This window comes from Rhineura floridana, chromosome 9 (assembly GCF_030035675.1).
Source record: "Rhineura floridana isolate rRhiFlo1 chromosome 9, rRhiFlo1.hap2, whole genome shotgun sequence".
NCBI lineage: Eukaryota > Metazoa > Chordata > Lepidosauria > Squamata > Rhineuridae > Rhineura > Rhineura floridana.
The window spans coordinates 8,052,910-8,071,375 of NC_084488.1; the positions used below are offsets into that span (position 1 = coordinate 8,052,910).

General features: G+C 42.3%; 1 protein-coding gene across 4 annotated transcripts in view; it reads right to left on the minus strand.

The window, feature by feature from the left end:
• FAM184B (family with sequence similarity 184 member B) overlaps nt 1-18,466 on the minus strand; it is a 123,868-nt gene that overhangs the window by 72,969 nt on the left and 32,433 nt on the right. For all 4 annotated transcript variants that reach the window (XM_061583474.1, XM_061583473.1, XM_061583471.1 and 1 more), the window contains exon 2: nt 41-796. In XM_061583474.1, coding sequence (XP_061439458.1) covers nt 41-796 — 756 coding nt within the window. The remainder of the gene's footprint in view (nt 1-40; nt 797-18,466) is intronic.

Below are 18,466 nucleotides of genomic sequence, written 5' to 3' on the forward strand. Positions count from 1 at the left end.
AATAAAAAGATTTTGTCACTTGCTAGCTTTATGGTCCTACCTGCATCTTCTCCTTCAGCTTCTGAGAATGCTTTTTCATTTCACTGATTTGCTGGCTTTTTGCTGCCAGGTCAGCCTCCAGCTTCTTTACCTGCTGCTGTGAAGCATCTTCTCGGGTCTCATAATTTTTCTTTTGCTCCATTTCCCTTTGCTGCCATTCTCTGCCTGAATCAGCCAATGACTGTTGCACAGCCTTTCTCCAGATTTCTTTTTCTCTTTCGTGGGAGGCCTGGAGCTGGCTGATTTTCTCGGCATATTCACCAGCTAGTTTCTGGTTTTCCCACCTGAGGTGTGCTGCCTCACTCATTACAGCCTCCATTTCCATGCTGTACATTTCACTTAGCTTCCCCTTGCAATCCAGTGTGTCTCCCACAAATACCCAGTGTTTGTTTACAAGGCCGTCAGACTCATTGTTTGAAGAATGACCTTCAAAGCTGAGCTTCATGTGTGCCATCTCTTTGGGGAGGACAATCTTCTCATCTATCGGTTTGTCCTCTCTTTGTGGCTCCCCCTCTTTTGTCTGTTTTTTGGACTTGGTGAATTTTGATGGTGCCTCCTCTTTTAGCCTCCTGCATTTTTCCAAAGCTTCTTCAAGATCCTGGACACGTTTCTGGAGCTCCTCTGCTTTGCTATTATACTGAGGGATAGTTTTCCTTGTTTCAGCAAGGATGTGTTGAATCTCTTCTTGATGGGCCTCTTTGAGAGCTTGGATGCTAGCCTCATATTCATCATTTTTAGCGTTCAAGGCATATATCACCTGTACCCACAGAGAAAGAACAACACAGGAGGGTGGGTTAATATAATATAATTATCTATCTATGACATTTATATACTGCTCAATCATTAGCATTTCTAAGCATTAGATACAAAAACTAGGGGCTGCCACCCCTGCTTACTTCACTGACAACCCCACCTACCATCACCAAAGCCCCCGCTTCCCCCCAGGTTGCCAAAGCTCCCCCTTCCCCCCAAGGTTGCCAAAGCCCCCTTAAGCCCCTCAGGTCCCAGAAAATCAACCATTCATGGGTCACCAAAGTCCCTCTTCCCTCATGGATTGTCAAAGCCCCCCTGCACCCCTAATGTACACACACACCACCCACCCTCAAATACACTTGTACACACAGAGAGACTGTCTGCCTTGCGCATACACACAGAGAAACACACCCACCCTCACCGCTGCCCTCCCCCTCACTGCCACTGATCCTGGCACTAACACTCCCCACCCAAACCTGCTTGCCTCAGCTGTTGGCCTGCTGCTCCATTGCTGCCGACTTCCTACTCAGGCCCAGGCTGCAGCCCTCCCACCCACCACAGCCTCCGTGGCCTCTGCTTGCCCAGCAGTCTTTGCTGCCATGTCACACTGCATGACATGAAAGTTTCAATTTTTATATATATAGATAAACCATACAGAGAATAAATCAGTAAAAATTCATCATAAAACCAAACTGGATTGCTTTCAAATGCCTGGATTGGTTTAAAATTCCTACTGGAATAAGAAAGTCATCTCATGCGCTTAATGTTCAGGAAAGAGGGTGCTTGTCTAATCTCCATTGGGAGGGAGTTCTACAGCCTTGGGCCCACAATACTGAATGCATGGCTTCTAATAGTCACAAGCCATTCATCTAAGCTATGGGGAACCACCAACAAAGATGGAACCAATTACCTAGAGAGGTAGTGGGCTCTCCGACACTGGAGACATTCAAGAGGCAGCTGGACAGCCATCTGTCGGGAATGCTTTGATTTGGATTCCTGCATTGAGCAGGGGGTTGGACTCCTTCTAGGCCCCTTCCAACTCTACTATTCTATGATTCTATTATTTCCCCAAAGATCTCAGTGATCGGGCTGGGGTATAAGGGATCAGGTGGTCCTTAAGATATGTCGTTACGGGCCTTTCAAATTAATACAAGAACCTTGAATTTGACCTGCTATGGGCAATCAGTACAAGCTATGAAGACCTGGACTTATGTGCCGGTGGTAGTCTGTCTTCACCAACACTCTAGTTGCAGCATTTTGCACCAGCTGGAGCTTCTGTACTAAGCACAAGGGTAGCCCCACATAGAGCACATTGAAATAATCAAATATTGAGGTTACCAATGCATGAATCACCACAGCCAGGCTATCCCTGTCCAAGAATGGCCATATCTGATATACCAGGCATAGCTGGTAAAAGACACTCCTGCCACTGAGGCTACCTGAGCCTCAAGTGAAAAAGATGGATCCAGGAGCACCCCCAATTACAAACCTGCTCTTTCAGAAGGAGAGCAACCCTATCCAGGACAGGCAAATGGTCAATCTCCCAGACAGTGGAACCATCCAGCCATGTGAAGATTCTGTGTTTTTATTTCCGAAGCAGTGATCCTGAACATGCTTAGTTGGGAGCAACTTCTACTCAACTGAAGTTATTTATTTTTTATTTTTTATAATAGTATTTTTATACCACCCTCTCATACAATATCAGGATGGTGTATAGCAATATAACAACATTTTAAAAAATGTTAAAATAAGTACAAAATACTCATTAAAAATGAGTAGCTATTGAAGAAAATTGTCAACAACTGTATAGGCCTGTTGGCAGAAAAATAGTCTTCAAGAGATACCTGAAAGTCAAAAGTGAGGATGCCTGTTGAATCTCTGTTGGAAGAGTGTTCCACAACTTAGGACCAGTAATAATAAATGCACTATTTCTGGTTCAGGCTAGTCGGGCCTCTGTAACATGGGAGATTGGATTTACTTCCAAATAAACATACCTTGCATTGCAGTTAATGCATTTTTACAAGTTGAGGGATGCTTCATACCACTGGGGAGGAGGCCAGTGTGCCCCAGTGGTGGCAGCTGAAGGGAATAATAAGCAGAAAGGGCAAGGGCCAATAGTAGAGGGGGGAAATCAAAAGGGGTGTTTCTAATGAATGCTCGGATGCATAACTGTGTAAGACTTTTCTTCAAATATATATGGTAAATTACTGTTTTCTGAGTTATGTGTAAAGCATGGCAATGGGGACCAGAATAATACCCAGTCACACCCCCAAGGACACAGTGCGGGGAAATACAGAATGTAGTAAACACAAACTGTTAGTTCATGCTATTCTGCCAGGTTGCGAGAATTTTCCCATTCTCCTGCTTCCCCAGATTTCTGATTGTGCGCAGATGTGTGGTAACATGCTCGTCCCCACTTGGCAGATGTTACAGATATTACAGATGATCATACAGCCACAGGATAGGTAACCTACCTGTATTCACCCTGCCATAGACTTTCTACATGAGTAGGCCTTGCTTGTGCAATCTGTTCTCCATATAAAAACAATTGGATGGATTGCTTGGGCTGGCCCAACTCACATAGGCATACACACGTAGGTCCCAATTTTTTTATTTATTTATAACAGTATTTATATTGTTGTGCGCCACCCCAATCTCCAACAGGTGTGAGACTTCCAGGGGTTCCTGCGCTTACCCAGGATTTGGTTTCCTTGGAAAGGTCAGCAAAGACTATGGTATCTTATAGGATATGTGGTTTTCATTAACACACATTCCAAACTGAGTTTAAGATTGAGGGGTTCACAGTATTTACAGTCCATCAGCTCTTGCTGCCCATTGCCCATAGCTTTGGGGGTATCGAAACCAAGCAAGCCTCTCTGTCTCCAGTTCCCAGCTTCTCCCACAAGATTAACAACATAAGCCTCTCTTTGGCTGCAGAATGGGAGAGGGAGGGCTTATCCCCGAAAAGAGTTCCAATAGCTCCCTTTGGATATGCAGATTGACCATTCAATAAATCCATTAACTCACAGGCTAGCTTAACAAAGGAAACTAGTTTTACCAGTAAAGCAGGTTTCTTGCTTGCATATCCCAGCTTCAGATATAAGATCACAGGTTTGAAGGGGACACAAAGATATAATCTATGTCATCCCTCAATCCCATAGTAATATGCTGCCCTCTCATCACATATCAGGGTGTATCATACAGCAATATTAAATATTTTAAGAACATAACAAGCAGTACAGAACAATAATTAGAATGACTGGATACTCAAGAAAAAAAGTATATTATAGATTTTCCACTTAGTTTGGGAAAATTGAAGGGTCAACCTAACTCCTACTGTGTACAACCTACAGTGTGAACAGCTTAAGTAAATCTGAGCAAACAGCTTAATATTACTTGACTTGAATAAGTAAGCTAAGTGGCACCCTACTGTAGCATTTAGGCCAGACATACACACACACACATATCCCTGGCCTGCACATCAAGAGATAGTCATGGGAATATGTTTGTCCTCCCCCTGAAGCAATTCCCCCCCTCCCTTCCCGACTTCAACCATGGTTTTCATATTGCATGCACACAGATGACAACCATGACTGAGATGAGGGATGGAGACAAAGGGAGAGGAAGATGGACATTTGAAAAGTCCCTTCAGGCAGAGCAAAAGATCCAGCACATACTTGCCCAAAGGGGATACATGTCATAGAAGGCTTAGGATACAGCAGTCAGGAAGCCTAACAAAAACTTGTCTCTCAAATAGGGATGGGGTTTGCTACCTAGTTCCAATCCACTTGTATTCCAATAGTCCATCATTCCATCTCGATCCACCCTTTGTTTGTTCCCACTTGCTTTGGCACTTGCCAATTCGATCCGCTGGTTTTTTGGTTGTGAAAAAAATTGCATATCTTTTAACGTAAATGCCTTTGTAAATGATCACGGTGTTCCACGTGGTTTATTTTTTCCTATTTATCACACCTACACACTTTTACGAATGCACCAACTTAGATGAAATTAAGAAAATAATTACATAAAATTGGGTTTTTTTTAAAAAAAATCCATGCTGATTACAGCTGCAGCCTGGAGCAAGAAATCGGTGCCGGTCTGGAAAGAAAGTGGACTACCAAATTCAGTTGGAATCCGGTGCTAAGTCCATTTTAGCAGTATTCTCCCCCATCCCTAATCTCAAACAAGAACAGAACAGGCACAGGAAACTGTTACAACAATTAAGTCCAGTGGCATAATGTTACAATCCACACAATACCCATATGGCACTAATGGAAGAAAGGGGATCACTGGGGGAACTTACTCCAAAAAGAGGGAAGGAGACCACTGTGAGTGAACAGAGCGTCTGGCACTACCCATAAGGCGGGCAGGAGCTCAGGTGCCCAGAGGCAGCTGCAGATCGAAACAGTCATCATGCTAAGTGTTAGGTTCCACATGCCTGTAATCCATTCAGCAAAAGGAAAATACATGAAAATAAAAGCCATGCATATGTTCATTCCCAGTGGATATCTAAAGACTGCAACAATAAAAACAACATTGCTGCTGTATTAGTGCAGCGCCTGGGAACATTCCAGATAAGTACACAGCAGCAGAACAGAGAGTACAACATATTCTGGGAACTGAGTAAACAAATATTCCAAACCTATTTTGGTTGTTACCTACAATTAGATGCTCATAAGAATGAGTTTCATATTACTTCTTGTGAGTTCTCCTGCGTTATCTTAACTTTTTTTTTTTAGCCAAAGAAAATAGCCTGCCAGAGTCCTTTCTCCTAAAGGAGCAGTGACTAACCTAGATGCTATTCAATTATTCAGCAGCTACTGTCACATTACAGGATACTGAATTAAATAATTCTGTGTTTCACCAGTTATTAGCAAAGGCTGAGATTCTGGACCAGTGTGCTCTGCTCAAAGGGAAGCTTTTTCAGTTCAAGGAAGGGATTACCTGGGATGAAAGCTCTTGGGGCTACGCTTCAACAGTGGCAGGACCAGGCCCACAACATCATGCTCACACACCATTCCCTTCTCCCACCATCTGTCCAGCTCCCCCTCCTCCACTGATGTGTACAGGTCAGCTGAGAAAGAGGGCATTTTCATCCCTAGTGTGGTGTGCTGGGCAAGGAGATTTAAATCTCTCTACCCAGTGCACTGTGACAGAAATGAAAACTGAGGCCTCCTCACTTCTCAGCTGATCTGTGCCAATCAGCTGAGAAGTGGGGAGGCAATTTTCATCCCCATTGTGTCACACTAGGTGGAAAGGTTTAAACTTCCCTGCCCCACACACCACGATCAGGAAGAAGCTCCCCCACCCTCTGGAGAGGATCGGCTGAGAAGCAGTGGACAATTTTCTTCAGATCATGGTTAGTGGGGAAAGTTTAAAACTGTCTGTCCAGTGGGCTATGATGGGGATGGCATTGGGCCCTCTCTGCTCCTCAGCTAATCCAACCCGTCCTTCATTGCACACAACTTATGCCTTTGCAGGAGGTAAAATTTCAGCAACTAAAGCAGTTCCTGCACCAGCAGCACAATGATGGGAAATGTTGCACTGAAGACCTACAGAGTTATTGGTTTTGTATCCTGAGACATGCCTATCTTTCTCCAGTTTCTGTATTCTGTTTCAAGCCTAGAGTGTGATGGTATGTTCCTGTACTGACTTTTGGAACAAAGTTTCATGCAGAAAATCCAATCTCTGAGTTCTGAGTCTGCTTCTTTGGTTCGGAGCCAGGACACCTCCTTCTAGACTTGTTTCTGACGTTTAGATTTTCCTTCCTGTTGGGCAACCAAGGGAAAGCATTTAACTGGCTGCTATGTAAAGGACTAACAAAGTGACTGGAAACTAATTGTGGAAAGCATTTGGATTTTTTTTAACTGGTTGCTGGATTATTTTTCAGAAACCCTCAAAAGCCCTCATTCTGAGCTGCACATAGTGGGAAAATCAGAACTTAAGCTTCAGTTGCAGCCTAAGTGCCCCACCAGCCAGTTAGCTAACTGTAATGTACAGAGCAATATTTGTTTTCCTCTAGGGCTGTTTTCATATTTTGCCGTCTTGTAATCAAGAAAAAGAAGTCAAAATAGCCACTAGGATTGAGAGTATAGAGAGTGGTTCAAAAGAATAAAGGGTCACTTACAGTAGCCATTTTTTCAGGTCACTTTAAGTTGTCTCTTATTCACCCTTTAGCAATAAGCAGAGCTTGGAAGATTACTTTTAAAAAGTAATAAATTACAGTTACAGTTACATGGCCCCCAAAAAGTAGTAATTACCGTTACAATTACAATTGCTCTGAAAGTAACTGATTACTTTACTTTTACTCAAAAGTAATTGCTACAATTACATTTTAGTTACTTTTTTTAAAAAAATGCCTACAAGGTGCTGGCCTTGGCTGCTGCACATCTAAGTAGCCTAAAACAACATTAAAAATAAGCACGCACACACAGAGGGTAGTAGAATAAAAAAAATTATCCGTAAGATTAACAGAATGGCATAACAGAATCTCACATCCCCTCACCCCACCCCAGCAATGATTATACCCCAACACACATTTTTTTGTATATACATATTGCTTCCAGCTCTTTTCTCCTTCCACTCCTGTCAATTTTTAAACCATTGTTTTCTCCACCCCGTCTCGCTCTCCACCTCCTCCCTCGTCGCCTCCTAAGCACCCATAGAGCATGAAGGAAGAACAATGCTGCACAGAAGCCCAATTTGAAGCACATGATCTTTATTGACAAATCCCCCCCCAAGTAATGCGCAAAAGTAATGCTGGAAACATTACAATTACTCCTCAAATGTAATGAAGTTACCCACTCGTTACTCAAAAAAGTAATAAATTACAAGTAATTCGTTACTTGTAACTAGTTACTTCCAAGCTCTGGCAATAAGTACCCAATCCTTCTCTACTCATTATAATAACTGTAGAGTAAACAAACACTTACTTCCTCCTACAGACAAACAAACATGCTTCTTTATTGCCGGCTGGGTACACAACAGAAACCAAAATTGAAAAGCAGAGCAAAGGAAAGTCCAAGGGGTGGAGTCTATGGCTGTGAACACATTGCCTACATCAAAGCATTTCCATTAGCCATACCTGGAGGGGGAATGGGTTGATCTGCCGATCAGTTGCGAAATCTCTTTGAAGCAATTAAAAAAAATGTGCTCAAGCTGATCCCACCAGGTTGTACAATAAAAAGTGGTGGGGTTTGACTAGTGTCATGTGCCCCCATTTTCAGAAGAGAGAGGTGGAGACACACTGGAACTGGCAGACCAGTGAGTGCATCTCTACCCTAACTCTAGCCCATAATACAAAGTTCTAATATTTAACTCTTCAACTATATACATGCTGGTTTTTTCAGCATCACTTAACTGTAAGTAATTATAGGGTGACTGTGATAATGAAAAAGCCATCCTCAGTCAGCAAAAGTCTTGAATGAGCAAACTTTTGGGGACTCTTCCAGATTAGGCTTTTGTGCACTTGCCCTGCCTTATTCACTGAATTTTTCAGAAGGTCATATTCTTAAATTGTTTCTGTTTTTCAAATAATCTGTATTTCTTTAAATAGTGGTTGTCATTGTCATGCCACAAATTAAAAAGAAGAGAATCCCCCCCCAAATCCTGGGGTGTGTGTGTGTAAAGCAAAGCTCTGGGGGGGGTTCCCCCACCCCCCACCTACAGGCTTGCAATGACTCATTTGCAGATTAAACTCCTGTCTAGAACACCAAACCTTGGTAGATCTAAATCATCCTGTAATGAATCCTCACATTCAAATGCGCATACCTACACATTCTTTGGTGAGGCCTGTTAGATTCCTGTAGCTAAATCTTGTACTAAAAACAGTTGACCTAGCAGCATAAAACATGGGAGGATGTTAAGTGATTCTTGGGAAATGTCCTGATTTATACTTGTTGCTTCTGATCCATTGGTCTAGCAGGAATCTACTGTCAGCACTAAAAGAACTGTTCTAGCAGCCAAAATTCATTAACTAGTACAAGCTGTCATGAGCAGGTGTGAGGAAGAATAAGAGAAAACCCTGAAGAATGAGAAAGCTGCCTTACTTTTGAAGAGACAGCAGACAGCATTCACAGATTTATTTTATTTATATTCCACCTTTCTATCAAGGGATATTCAAAGCACAGCTAGCAGCAATAACTAAAAACATGACAATAATGAATGAATACAACTAAAGTTACAAATAACAGATTAATAGCCATTCAAGGAGGAAATCTATATATTACAGCCTGTACAGTGCTAATTTTTTATTTTAAAACATTATATTATACTTTTCTGATTTTTGAAAAAAAGGTTCCCAAACTGGCTAACAAATCTTGGTGTGCTTCTTACATTAACATTTATTGAATAAATCAAAATACATTAGGAGTTGGCAAATTGACTAGGATATTAACAACTATATATTTTGATAATATTTGCAGTGCTATACATCCTAAATATCTCAACAGTGGTGGCTGGTGCCCATTGGGACTAGTGGGTTGGAAGACACAGGACCCAACAATAGGTGGAGCTAGAGGCAGTGACAGGCAGAGACAACTAATTCTAGTTTGTCTTCCTCCTCCTCATTGAGTTCTACAAGGGCAACACGGAGACTAAGGAGGAGTAAGCAGACAGCCAGGGCCACCCTCCTAGATGGGTTGTAAGTAAGAAGGCAAAGAGATTTTGCAACTGATCAGCAGATCAACCTGTTCTCCCTCCAGGGGTGGCAGTAGAAACACTTTGCTGTAGGGGACTAGTATGTTCACAGCCTAGGATTTGGGGACGGGCACAGAACCACACCCACTCCATCAGCAGCTCCCTTTCCCCATGGGATGGGGGTGTGGGCGGTGCTGAGTTTAAGGGGGTGCTAGAAGGTCCAGGCCTGAGCTCCATGTCAGCAAACAGGTTTCAGATACAGTGGTAGCTGGTGCTCATTGGGACTGTAGGGGCAGAAGGCAGGGAGACCAGCTTTAGGTGGAGCCAGAGCCAATGACAGCCAGTGTCACCCTCTGGACTGGTCTAGTAAGATCAAGACTGGCAGAAAAATGGTTCAGTTTAGTTTTGACCTGGACAACATGTGATCCATCATGTCAAATGCAGTCCACTGAAAATGTATAGTAACCCTCCTGGTTTTGCTGCATGCCTGGAGCTGCAAAAACTGGGGGAATAACAAACCACTCCTGACATGGAGATGAAATGATGGAGAAAGCGTTGCTGACTAAATATCTGCATGTTCAGCTGCAGTCAATGGCATAAGAACACAGCCAGTAACCCTAGATCAGCATTACCCAACCTTTTTCGACCCAAAGCCCCTTTGCAAACTCTTTTTGTGCCCAACGCCCCCCTCAGATTAAGTATATGCCAATGCTTCCAATTCTTCCCTTAAAATATGAGTAATGCATAAAAGGTATTTTCAATTATTATTACTGATCGTTTTTATCATGCCTTTTTATTGCACTTAGATTACACATTGAATTCTTAGTATGATTTATTAATATACATACATAGTTATAGAAAAGTAAATGAAATGAGATTTATTATAAAATACTAGTGTGATCCTTGAGCTTGATGAGTTTTGGCTAACTTCACAATATCTGGAGTATACTTGGATAGTAATAGTCTTAAGTCACCATGACTAGCAATATCCAAACGGTTTCGATTCTTCACTAGTATGCGATACACTGCACTAAATCCTCATTCAACGAGATAAGAAGATGGAAAGGCAATATAAAGAAGTTTTGCTTTTCTCCATAGAGCAGGAAATTTCACATTGTTTCGTTAAACAAGTTCATTTAAACATCACAGAAACAACGGGTAGCGAGTGTGTCCCATTCCTGAAGAAAACCAGCGAATAACTGACTGTCTGTGCCACCCTTTTGCACACGGCACTCATCCGTTGGAAGAATGCGCCCTCCACCAATACACCCAGCTTATCAAACACTCTCTCATGATTGGTTCCAACATCCCTCAAGACAGCATGGAACATTACCTAGTTCCGGGGCGTGGCTAATATCCCCGTTCCCTGATATGACACTGGCCGCTATTCAGAATTTCTTTACTAAAGAGCACACACTATTTATAGTGTTATTTCCATGAATTGAGACTATTAAATACATTCTAACTGAGGACAAAACAGTTTAAAAATTAATGATTTGTGTATTAAATAAAATTAAACTTAAATGCTTCAACTGTCGCATCAGACCGCCAAATGTCAACGCCCCCCTAATGAACCCAAACGCCCCCCATAAGTTTGTAGTCACGCCAACGCCCCTCTGAAAGGCTGTAATGCCCCCCAGGGGGGTGCTACCTCCCACATTGGGAATCGCTGCCCTAGATCATGGTAGCTGATGGTCATTTATTAGCCTGACACTAGCACTTATGCAATCTCATGTTAAAGCTTTATAAACCATCCAGTGCCAATTCCAGAATCTGCAGATTCCAAGCCAGTGTTGAATCCACAAACATAGCAGGGAGAGACACAGTGAAACGTTTTCAGTTTTCCTGCTGTTCTCTTGAGTTTCATGTTGCCCAGTGCCTGGGCTGTTCTTAAATTATAGATGAAGGGATTAGAGCTCAGATGTCAGCTTTCTTTTTTTGTAGCCTTTTATAAAAGTGACATTATCTAGTTTAAAAATACACACAACTAGTTTCATTTTTTTTTCTTTTACCCATCACACTGTTTTCCTTTCTCCCCCCCCCCCCAATTTATCTAGGATTACATGGCCTGGTATTCCTGAGACATTCAAAGCTCGGGTTGTTTACTTCCTACATCATTCTGTTAATCACACAAGGAACTAATCACATAAGAAATAAAAAGTAGGGCAACAGAATGGCTCTTTTGTCTGCGTCTGTGTTAGAATTGCTTGTTAATGTGTTTTTTTTAAAAATAATATGTTTTAACACTTTTTTAAAAGATGTTTTTAAAGCTTTTTTAAAAAATGTTTTATTGTTTTGTTTTAACGTATTTTAAAGGTCTGTTTTTATGATATTTTAAAGTGTTTTTAGCATTTCTGTTTGCCGTGCTGGGCTCCTGCTGGGAGGAAGGGCGGGATATAAATCAAATAATAAATAAATCAAATATATATATATACACACACACATATACATGCTCAGTGATTGCAAACAGGAGCTTGGGTTGCCCATTGAAGGGAAAGTGAAGTCAAAACAACTCTGTGATGTAGGTAGCCCATAGTCACCCACTGGGTAGTCAGATGAAAAAGAGGATAGGGCTCTGGCACCTTTAATAGTTCTGTAGAAGAGGGAATTTCAGAAGGTGCAGTTTGTCATGCATCTCTTCTGCACAACAATTAAAGATGTAGGACCCCTGGTCAATGGTATCAGAGAGCTTAATGATTAGGTAGAGATCTCAGCATAAGCAAATCCAGTCCAACATTCCAACTCCTCCCTTTCTCCATAGACACGAGGATGAAGAAAACCTAAAATCATACAGCAAACAGTATTTATGAGACACTATTTCCCAAAAAGTAAAAAATGGTTATCACCAGTTTTGATTGCTATCTTTGCTGCATTGGCAACTTTTTAACCAATTCTGCTCCTTTCCCTTTGACAGTAGGTTGCCCTGCAGACATGAGACATTTGCTGGTCATTTCAGCACCAAGGTTGATATCCTTCATTTCCCTCTTAAAGAAGAAGGGTTGATATGAGGCCTCTTCCTTCTACATCTCCAGCCCACAGAAAGCCAGAGGGAAAGACAAACCTTTCCCCTGGCTTTGTTTTCTCCACTTTTCATGGAGCAGGGCACCAAGAGGGAAACGGGAGTTTGTGGACAGAATATCAGGACAACAGATGTGAATCTAGGTAGACTAAATTCTAAAGTACTCACAGATATGGCCAGGGCACAACTCATTTGCAACAACGGTAGATACATAGTATTCATGGTGCAGCCAACTTCCATAGTATGGACTGGTATCTGAGAACTAGTCTAGATGTAATAGTCACTGGGTAGAGTTTGCCATCCTCTTGGCAAATTGTGCACCTTGCCAGCCAAGCTGTTTATCAGAACTCACTCTGTCATTCACAGTGAGTTTCTTCACCACAGATGCGTAAAAACCCAAATGATAGTTCTACTAAGTTCTATTAGCTAACATAGCCAGACAAAGTGCTGCTGTGTAGGATTTCATCCAGCCAGTCACACCCTCTTCTAGGATACTCCACACATCGTGTGAACATATGGGCTGCCTTATGACAGACCATTGGTCCATCTAACTGAATACTGTTGACTGGCAGCGACTCTACAGGTTTTCCCAGTCCGACTGGAGATAGGTCCTTCCCATTCTCCCCTCCCCTACTACAGCCAGTCAGCATTCTGTGCCCACTGAGCATGCTCAGTCTTCACTGGGCAGTTTAGGGGGGATTCCCTCTCCCTTAAGAGTTTGTTTCCCTAAAGATGTTTTGGACTTAAACAGAACTTGAGGTTCCTCCAGACCTGCTCATAACATTAGTCTTGTGTGTGGATGGTGCCATTTTGACTACATAAAAGATCCTTGTGTGACAGCCCTCTTAAAATCCCAGATGAGGGAAACCAGGTCCACTCCCCTAATTCAGTTCTTCCCTCATTGGAGCTGACTGTCCCATCTCACCTGCCTTTTGTAACCTTTGCTATGTTACTGACAGCCCATGAGGTAACTGCCCAAATTAAGAGCAGTGAAATAAATGTGAGAGTATATGTCCCAATATGTCTCCAGCACATGACCAAGTATATTAAGGGTTCCAATACTATTTTCAAAAGGTATTACACCCCAGTATAAACCAGATCCAGAGAGTATGGTGAAGCAAAGAAAAAACTTATTTATAGATTAAGAACTTCTTCAAGACAAGCATGTATTCCTGGCACATAAGCATGATGATTATTACAGATCCAACCCTCCCCTATTCTCAGTGCTTTCTTGTTATCTTTTCCCTTTCTTAGCACCTCATAACACTTCTCATTCCTGCCTTTTCAACCTCTAATCCCATCCTAATCTGATCTAAACTTTCATCTATCAGAGCTTGGAAAAGTTACTTTTTTGAACTACAACTCCCATCAGCCCCAGCCAGCATGGCCACTGGATTGGGCTGATGGGAGTTGTAGTTCAAAAAAGTAACTTTTCCAAGCTCTGAACTCCCCTCACTGACAAAACAGTCTCTTACACTCTGCCCCTTCTGAACATTCCAAGTTCAGGACTGGCTAATGATGGAACATTATCCTAGGCCTGTTCATCACACCTTGCTCAAAGAATGAGTTCACTATTCCTAAATAGATTGTGTGTATACATATGCATAGCTTAAGTTTGTGTGCGTGTGTGTGTGAGTGAGTGAGTGTAAGGACATTTGTGACAAGAACTGTATGCTGAATCTAATGTCCTGCTTGGGATTTACTACCTAGCTTTGGCCAAGGAAAGAAACACTAAGGGCCCATCCATGCCTAACTGCAAAATCCACGTTTTTCATATTCAGTTGGTGGTCTCGAGATCCATACATGTCCTGTTCGTAGTCTGATTTATATTGTGAAAACTCGATTTCCAAGCATCCATATGTGTCGGCTTTTTTTTCACTCCCCTAAGTCCATCACTTTTCAGTGATTGGTCCATAACTGTTTGCATGCGTGTGGATGCGCAAAAGAGCAAAGTTAATGGATACCCCACCCCCAAGTAAAAGCAAAATAAACATCTAGGTTGTTACATATAACATAGTGCATACTAAGGATGGGAGCCGCTAGTTACTCCCGATTCCATTTAATTTGTTGAACTGGGAGGCAGATCCCTTTCCGTGTTCAATTGTTTCCCATTATCTCTCTCTCTCTCTCTCTCTCTCACTCACTCACTCTCACTCTCTCTCTCTCACACACACACAAAATTTAGCATACAGAGAGAGACTCTAATGAGCTGAGGACAGCAGCAATGAAAGCGGGGTGGGGTGGGGCGGGGCGGGGCAGATGGGTCAGTCTCTCTCATCATAACATTTCCTGTGCAAGAGGATGGAGATTCAGAATGCTCTGAGCTGTCTTGTTTGGAAAACATGAAACTGCAGGATGATTTGACAATTAACATTGATGATCTATAGAGATGGGGAAGAATTCTGCACAAATCGGACTTGGGACAGGATTTCTTTGAACATCCGCTTCCCTACCCCCTTTCCGAACCAATCCTGAATGCTTTGGAGTTTTTGCTGCTCCCCCCCCCAAGAAAGCACTGTTGAATATAATTGTATTCCCTCTTTAAAGAGTTAGTTAAAGCTACAGAGAAGCCTCTTTAGTATGAAGCCTCTAAATGCTGTACTTTCTAATCCCCCTCACCACCTCCTCTTCCTCCTGAACAAAGTTGCATGTTAGCACAGCCCCCACTCGCCACCCTGCCATGATGTGGGAGACAGCAAGAGATGGCAGTATCTCTTTGCATTGTCAAAGCACATTCTAACTAATTCTCGGCGAGCCCTTACAGCCCCATATAACTCCCTCCCCCCCCACTGCTTCTAGTTTTTGCTGTTCTTTCTAACTGCTGAAGGAGCTCACCATCTCCTCATAGGCTCCAGCAGTAACACAGGGGCACACTGATAGTCTCTACAGCAGCCTTTCCCAACCAGTGTGCCTCTGGATGTTGTTGGACCACAACTCCCATCAGCCTCAGGCAGCATGGCCAATGGTCAGGAAAGATGGGAATTGTGGTCCAGCAACATCTGGAGGCACACTGGTTGGGAAAGGCTGCTCTACAGGTTGCTGTAGCAACAAGGTGTGGTTCAGATTCTTTAGGCAGCTGCGGTATCTCTGATAGGCTTAGGCACCCAAAGAGATGTGCAATAATGGAGATCTGTACGATACATATTTCAGGTTCCTATTAGACCCCCTTCATATATCTGGCAAGAAAAGAATGAAGGTTTTGCGAACTCATTGGTGCTCTCGTTTTTCTCTTTTTATTCCACACAATGCTATCCAATTGGTAGAATTTAAAGCAACCTTTCAGCTGGTCAGTTACACATTAGCAAAGCAAATATAGGCTCTCACTTTTCTTATTTCCCCTTCCTCCCCCCTTCCTTAATGTTGGCACATCTAGGTTTCCTTGGTCATTTATTATGTTAACCCCTTCAGTGCTCTTCCACCTTGTGTTCCTATCTGCACCCTTAAATCGAACTGGAAAAAAGCATAAGTTCGCAAAAATAAACAAAGATGGGACGGAACTAAATTGCAGTTTGTTGGAATGTGAGCAGATCAGAACCAGCAAGTGGACTGCAACTCTAATGACACATATAGCCTAGGGCAGGGCGGGTAGCCAATATTCTTTGCATTATATGGTGATAACACATTTTTTTGTAATATATAACGGACAAATGACAGTCACACCTACACTGTTACGAATGCAGCAACTTTGAGGAAATCATGAAGATAATTACATAAAATAGGAGGAAAAATTAAGGAAAAAATCTGTGGTGATTGCAGCCACAGCCACAAAATCTGTGCCAATTACAGCCACAGCCCAACACAAGAAATCAGTGCTGGTCCGAAAAGATAGTGGACTGTCAAATTCAGTCGGAATCTGGTACTAAGTCCAATTTAGCGGATATTCTCTCCCATCCCTAGCATGGACAGTGGGTGGATCCAACTTCAGTACCGGACATGCAACTGGTTATTATATGACAGAGGATCACCCATGGACCAACCACTGCAGGAAACTCTGTGGCATTGTGTCTGAGAGCACAGACATTAATGCAGTTGATTATTGATACAAGAAAGCATTGCAGTTTTTCTGTGGTACTTCTAATGTGGATTTGTGAATGCGAAAATCCGTACTAGCTTGCAACATCATATGGATGCCTGTGAATTAATGAGGACAGAAAGCAATAACATTGTAGATTATATAGTCATATGGATGGGCCCTAAGTCAGGAGCCCTCCTTGAACCAATGGGCTGGAGTAAGTCATCTGATATTCCCCAAATCGTAAAAGTTTCCAAGTCAGACTTCCTTGCTAGTCTTAGAGACTTGATGAATCTTGATAAATAGATTGCCTTTACCTTCTTCCACAGTTGTTAACCCAAGACATTTTGCTGGGCGACCCAGTGCAGCAAATTGCTTGCATACACTGTACAAACACAGCAATAATAAATTAAATGACTATTTGCTGCCTCCCTTTCACGACATCCAAAATCCGCAGCCTGTCTCTACCTAATGATATTATTTATTGAATGTATATCCTGCCTTCCTTCCAAAGGAGCCCAGGGTGGCAAACATCAACAAAACAATGTAAAAAAAAAGAAAAACATACTAAAAACCATTTAAAACATTCCAAAACACAATTACAATTTTAAAATATTCTAAAACACATTAAAAAAACATAGAGAGCACAGTTCAAACATTCTAAACTACAGCTTAAAAACATTATTCAATTGGTGACCCTTAGGTTGCCAGGAATCCCAGCCATCAAATGGCTGGATAAAAACAGGAAAGTTTTCAAATTCCTCCTGAAGGTTAACAGTGATGGAGACAGACACAGGTCATTGGGGAGGTCATTCCACAAATGGGGAGCCACCACTGAAAACGCTCTGTCACGGATCGGCAACAATTGGGAAGTTGGGAACCGCCTGGTGGCGGTGGCACCAGCAAAGCCTTGCCTGATGATCGTAGGGTCCAAAATGGATGATACTGGGGAAGCGCTCTTTTAGATACTTGGGTCCCGAGCCATTTAGGGCTGTACAGGCATACCCCGCTTGTCGCTTCACTTAACGTCACCTCGCTATAACGTACATGATCCATACATCCCCATACCCCACTTAACGTCCGCACGCGTCGCAATAACGTACACTTTATTGGCATGACGCCACTGCCATCTAGTGGTGATTGCGTGCAGTACAAGTGAAGACAATTGCTTCACTTAAAGTTTATTTTAGCTTAAAGTATACTCTCCAGTCCCACTGCGAACGTTAAAGCGGGGTATGCCTGTATATGCTAGTACTAACACCTTGAATGGGCCCTGTAGCTTACTTGCAGCCAGTGCAGTACTTTCAGGATTGGTGACACATGGTCCCATTGGGCTGCCCCACCTACCAATCTAGCAGCTGTCTTCGGGACTAGTTGCAGCCTCCGGACAGTCTTCAAGGGCAGCCTTGAAGCGTTGGCTCTGCCTTCTTCCTCTAGGTCTTTGCCTCACCGCATTCTCAACTTCGCACAAGAGCCAAGTCTGACACATCAGCACTTAGACATTGAGAACAAAGTGAAGCGTCTCTGCTGAGCTTTCTAAAAGAAACGTCCATCTCGCTATCTTGTTGAAATTTCACATTTTCTTGTTATCAGAACTGAAACTGAAAAGACAAATGTACGCAGAAAGAATTACAGTCTATAGTGCTGAAAGACTATTTCCTAATTAACTAAACAAAGGTGGTCCATGAAGTGAGGCAAAAATGTATCAGATACTATAAATCTCTGATTTATCGCAGGAGCCTTTCCAAAGATCAATATACTACTATACAGAAAATGATTTGAAAGCACTTTTAAATTATTCTACAGGAGACCAAATACTAGATGATTTAGTTATCTTTACTCATGCAGAACAAGCTTAAGGAAGCTCTCAGGCCTTTCCATATTATGGACTAAACCCATCAGCAAAATAAATATGTGGAAATATAAGGTTTTTGAAATTCTAAGAGGGAATGGCTTAAGAGAATTGTCTCCACGAAACAAATATTTGAAATATTTGGGATTACTTA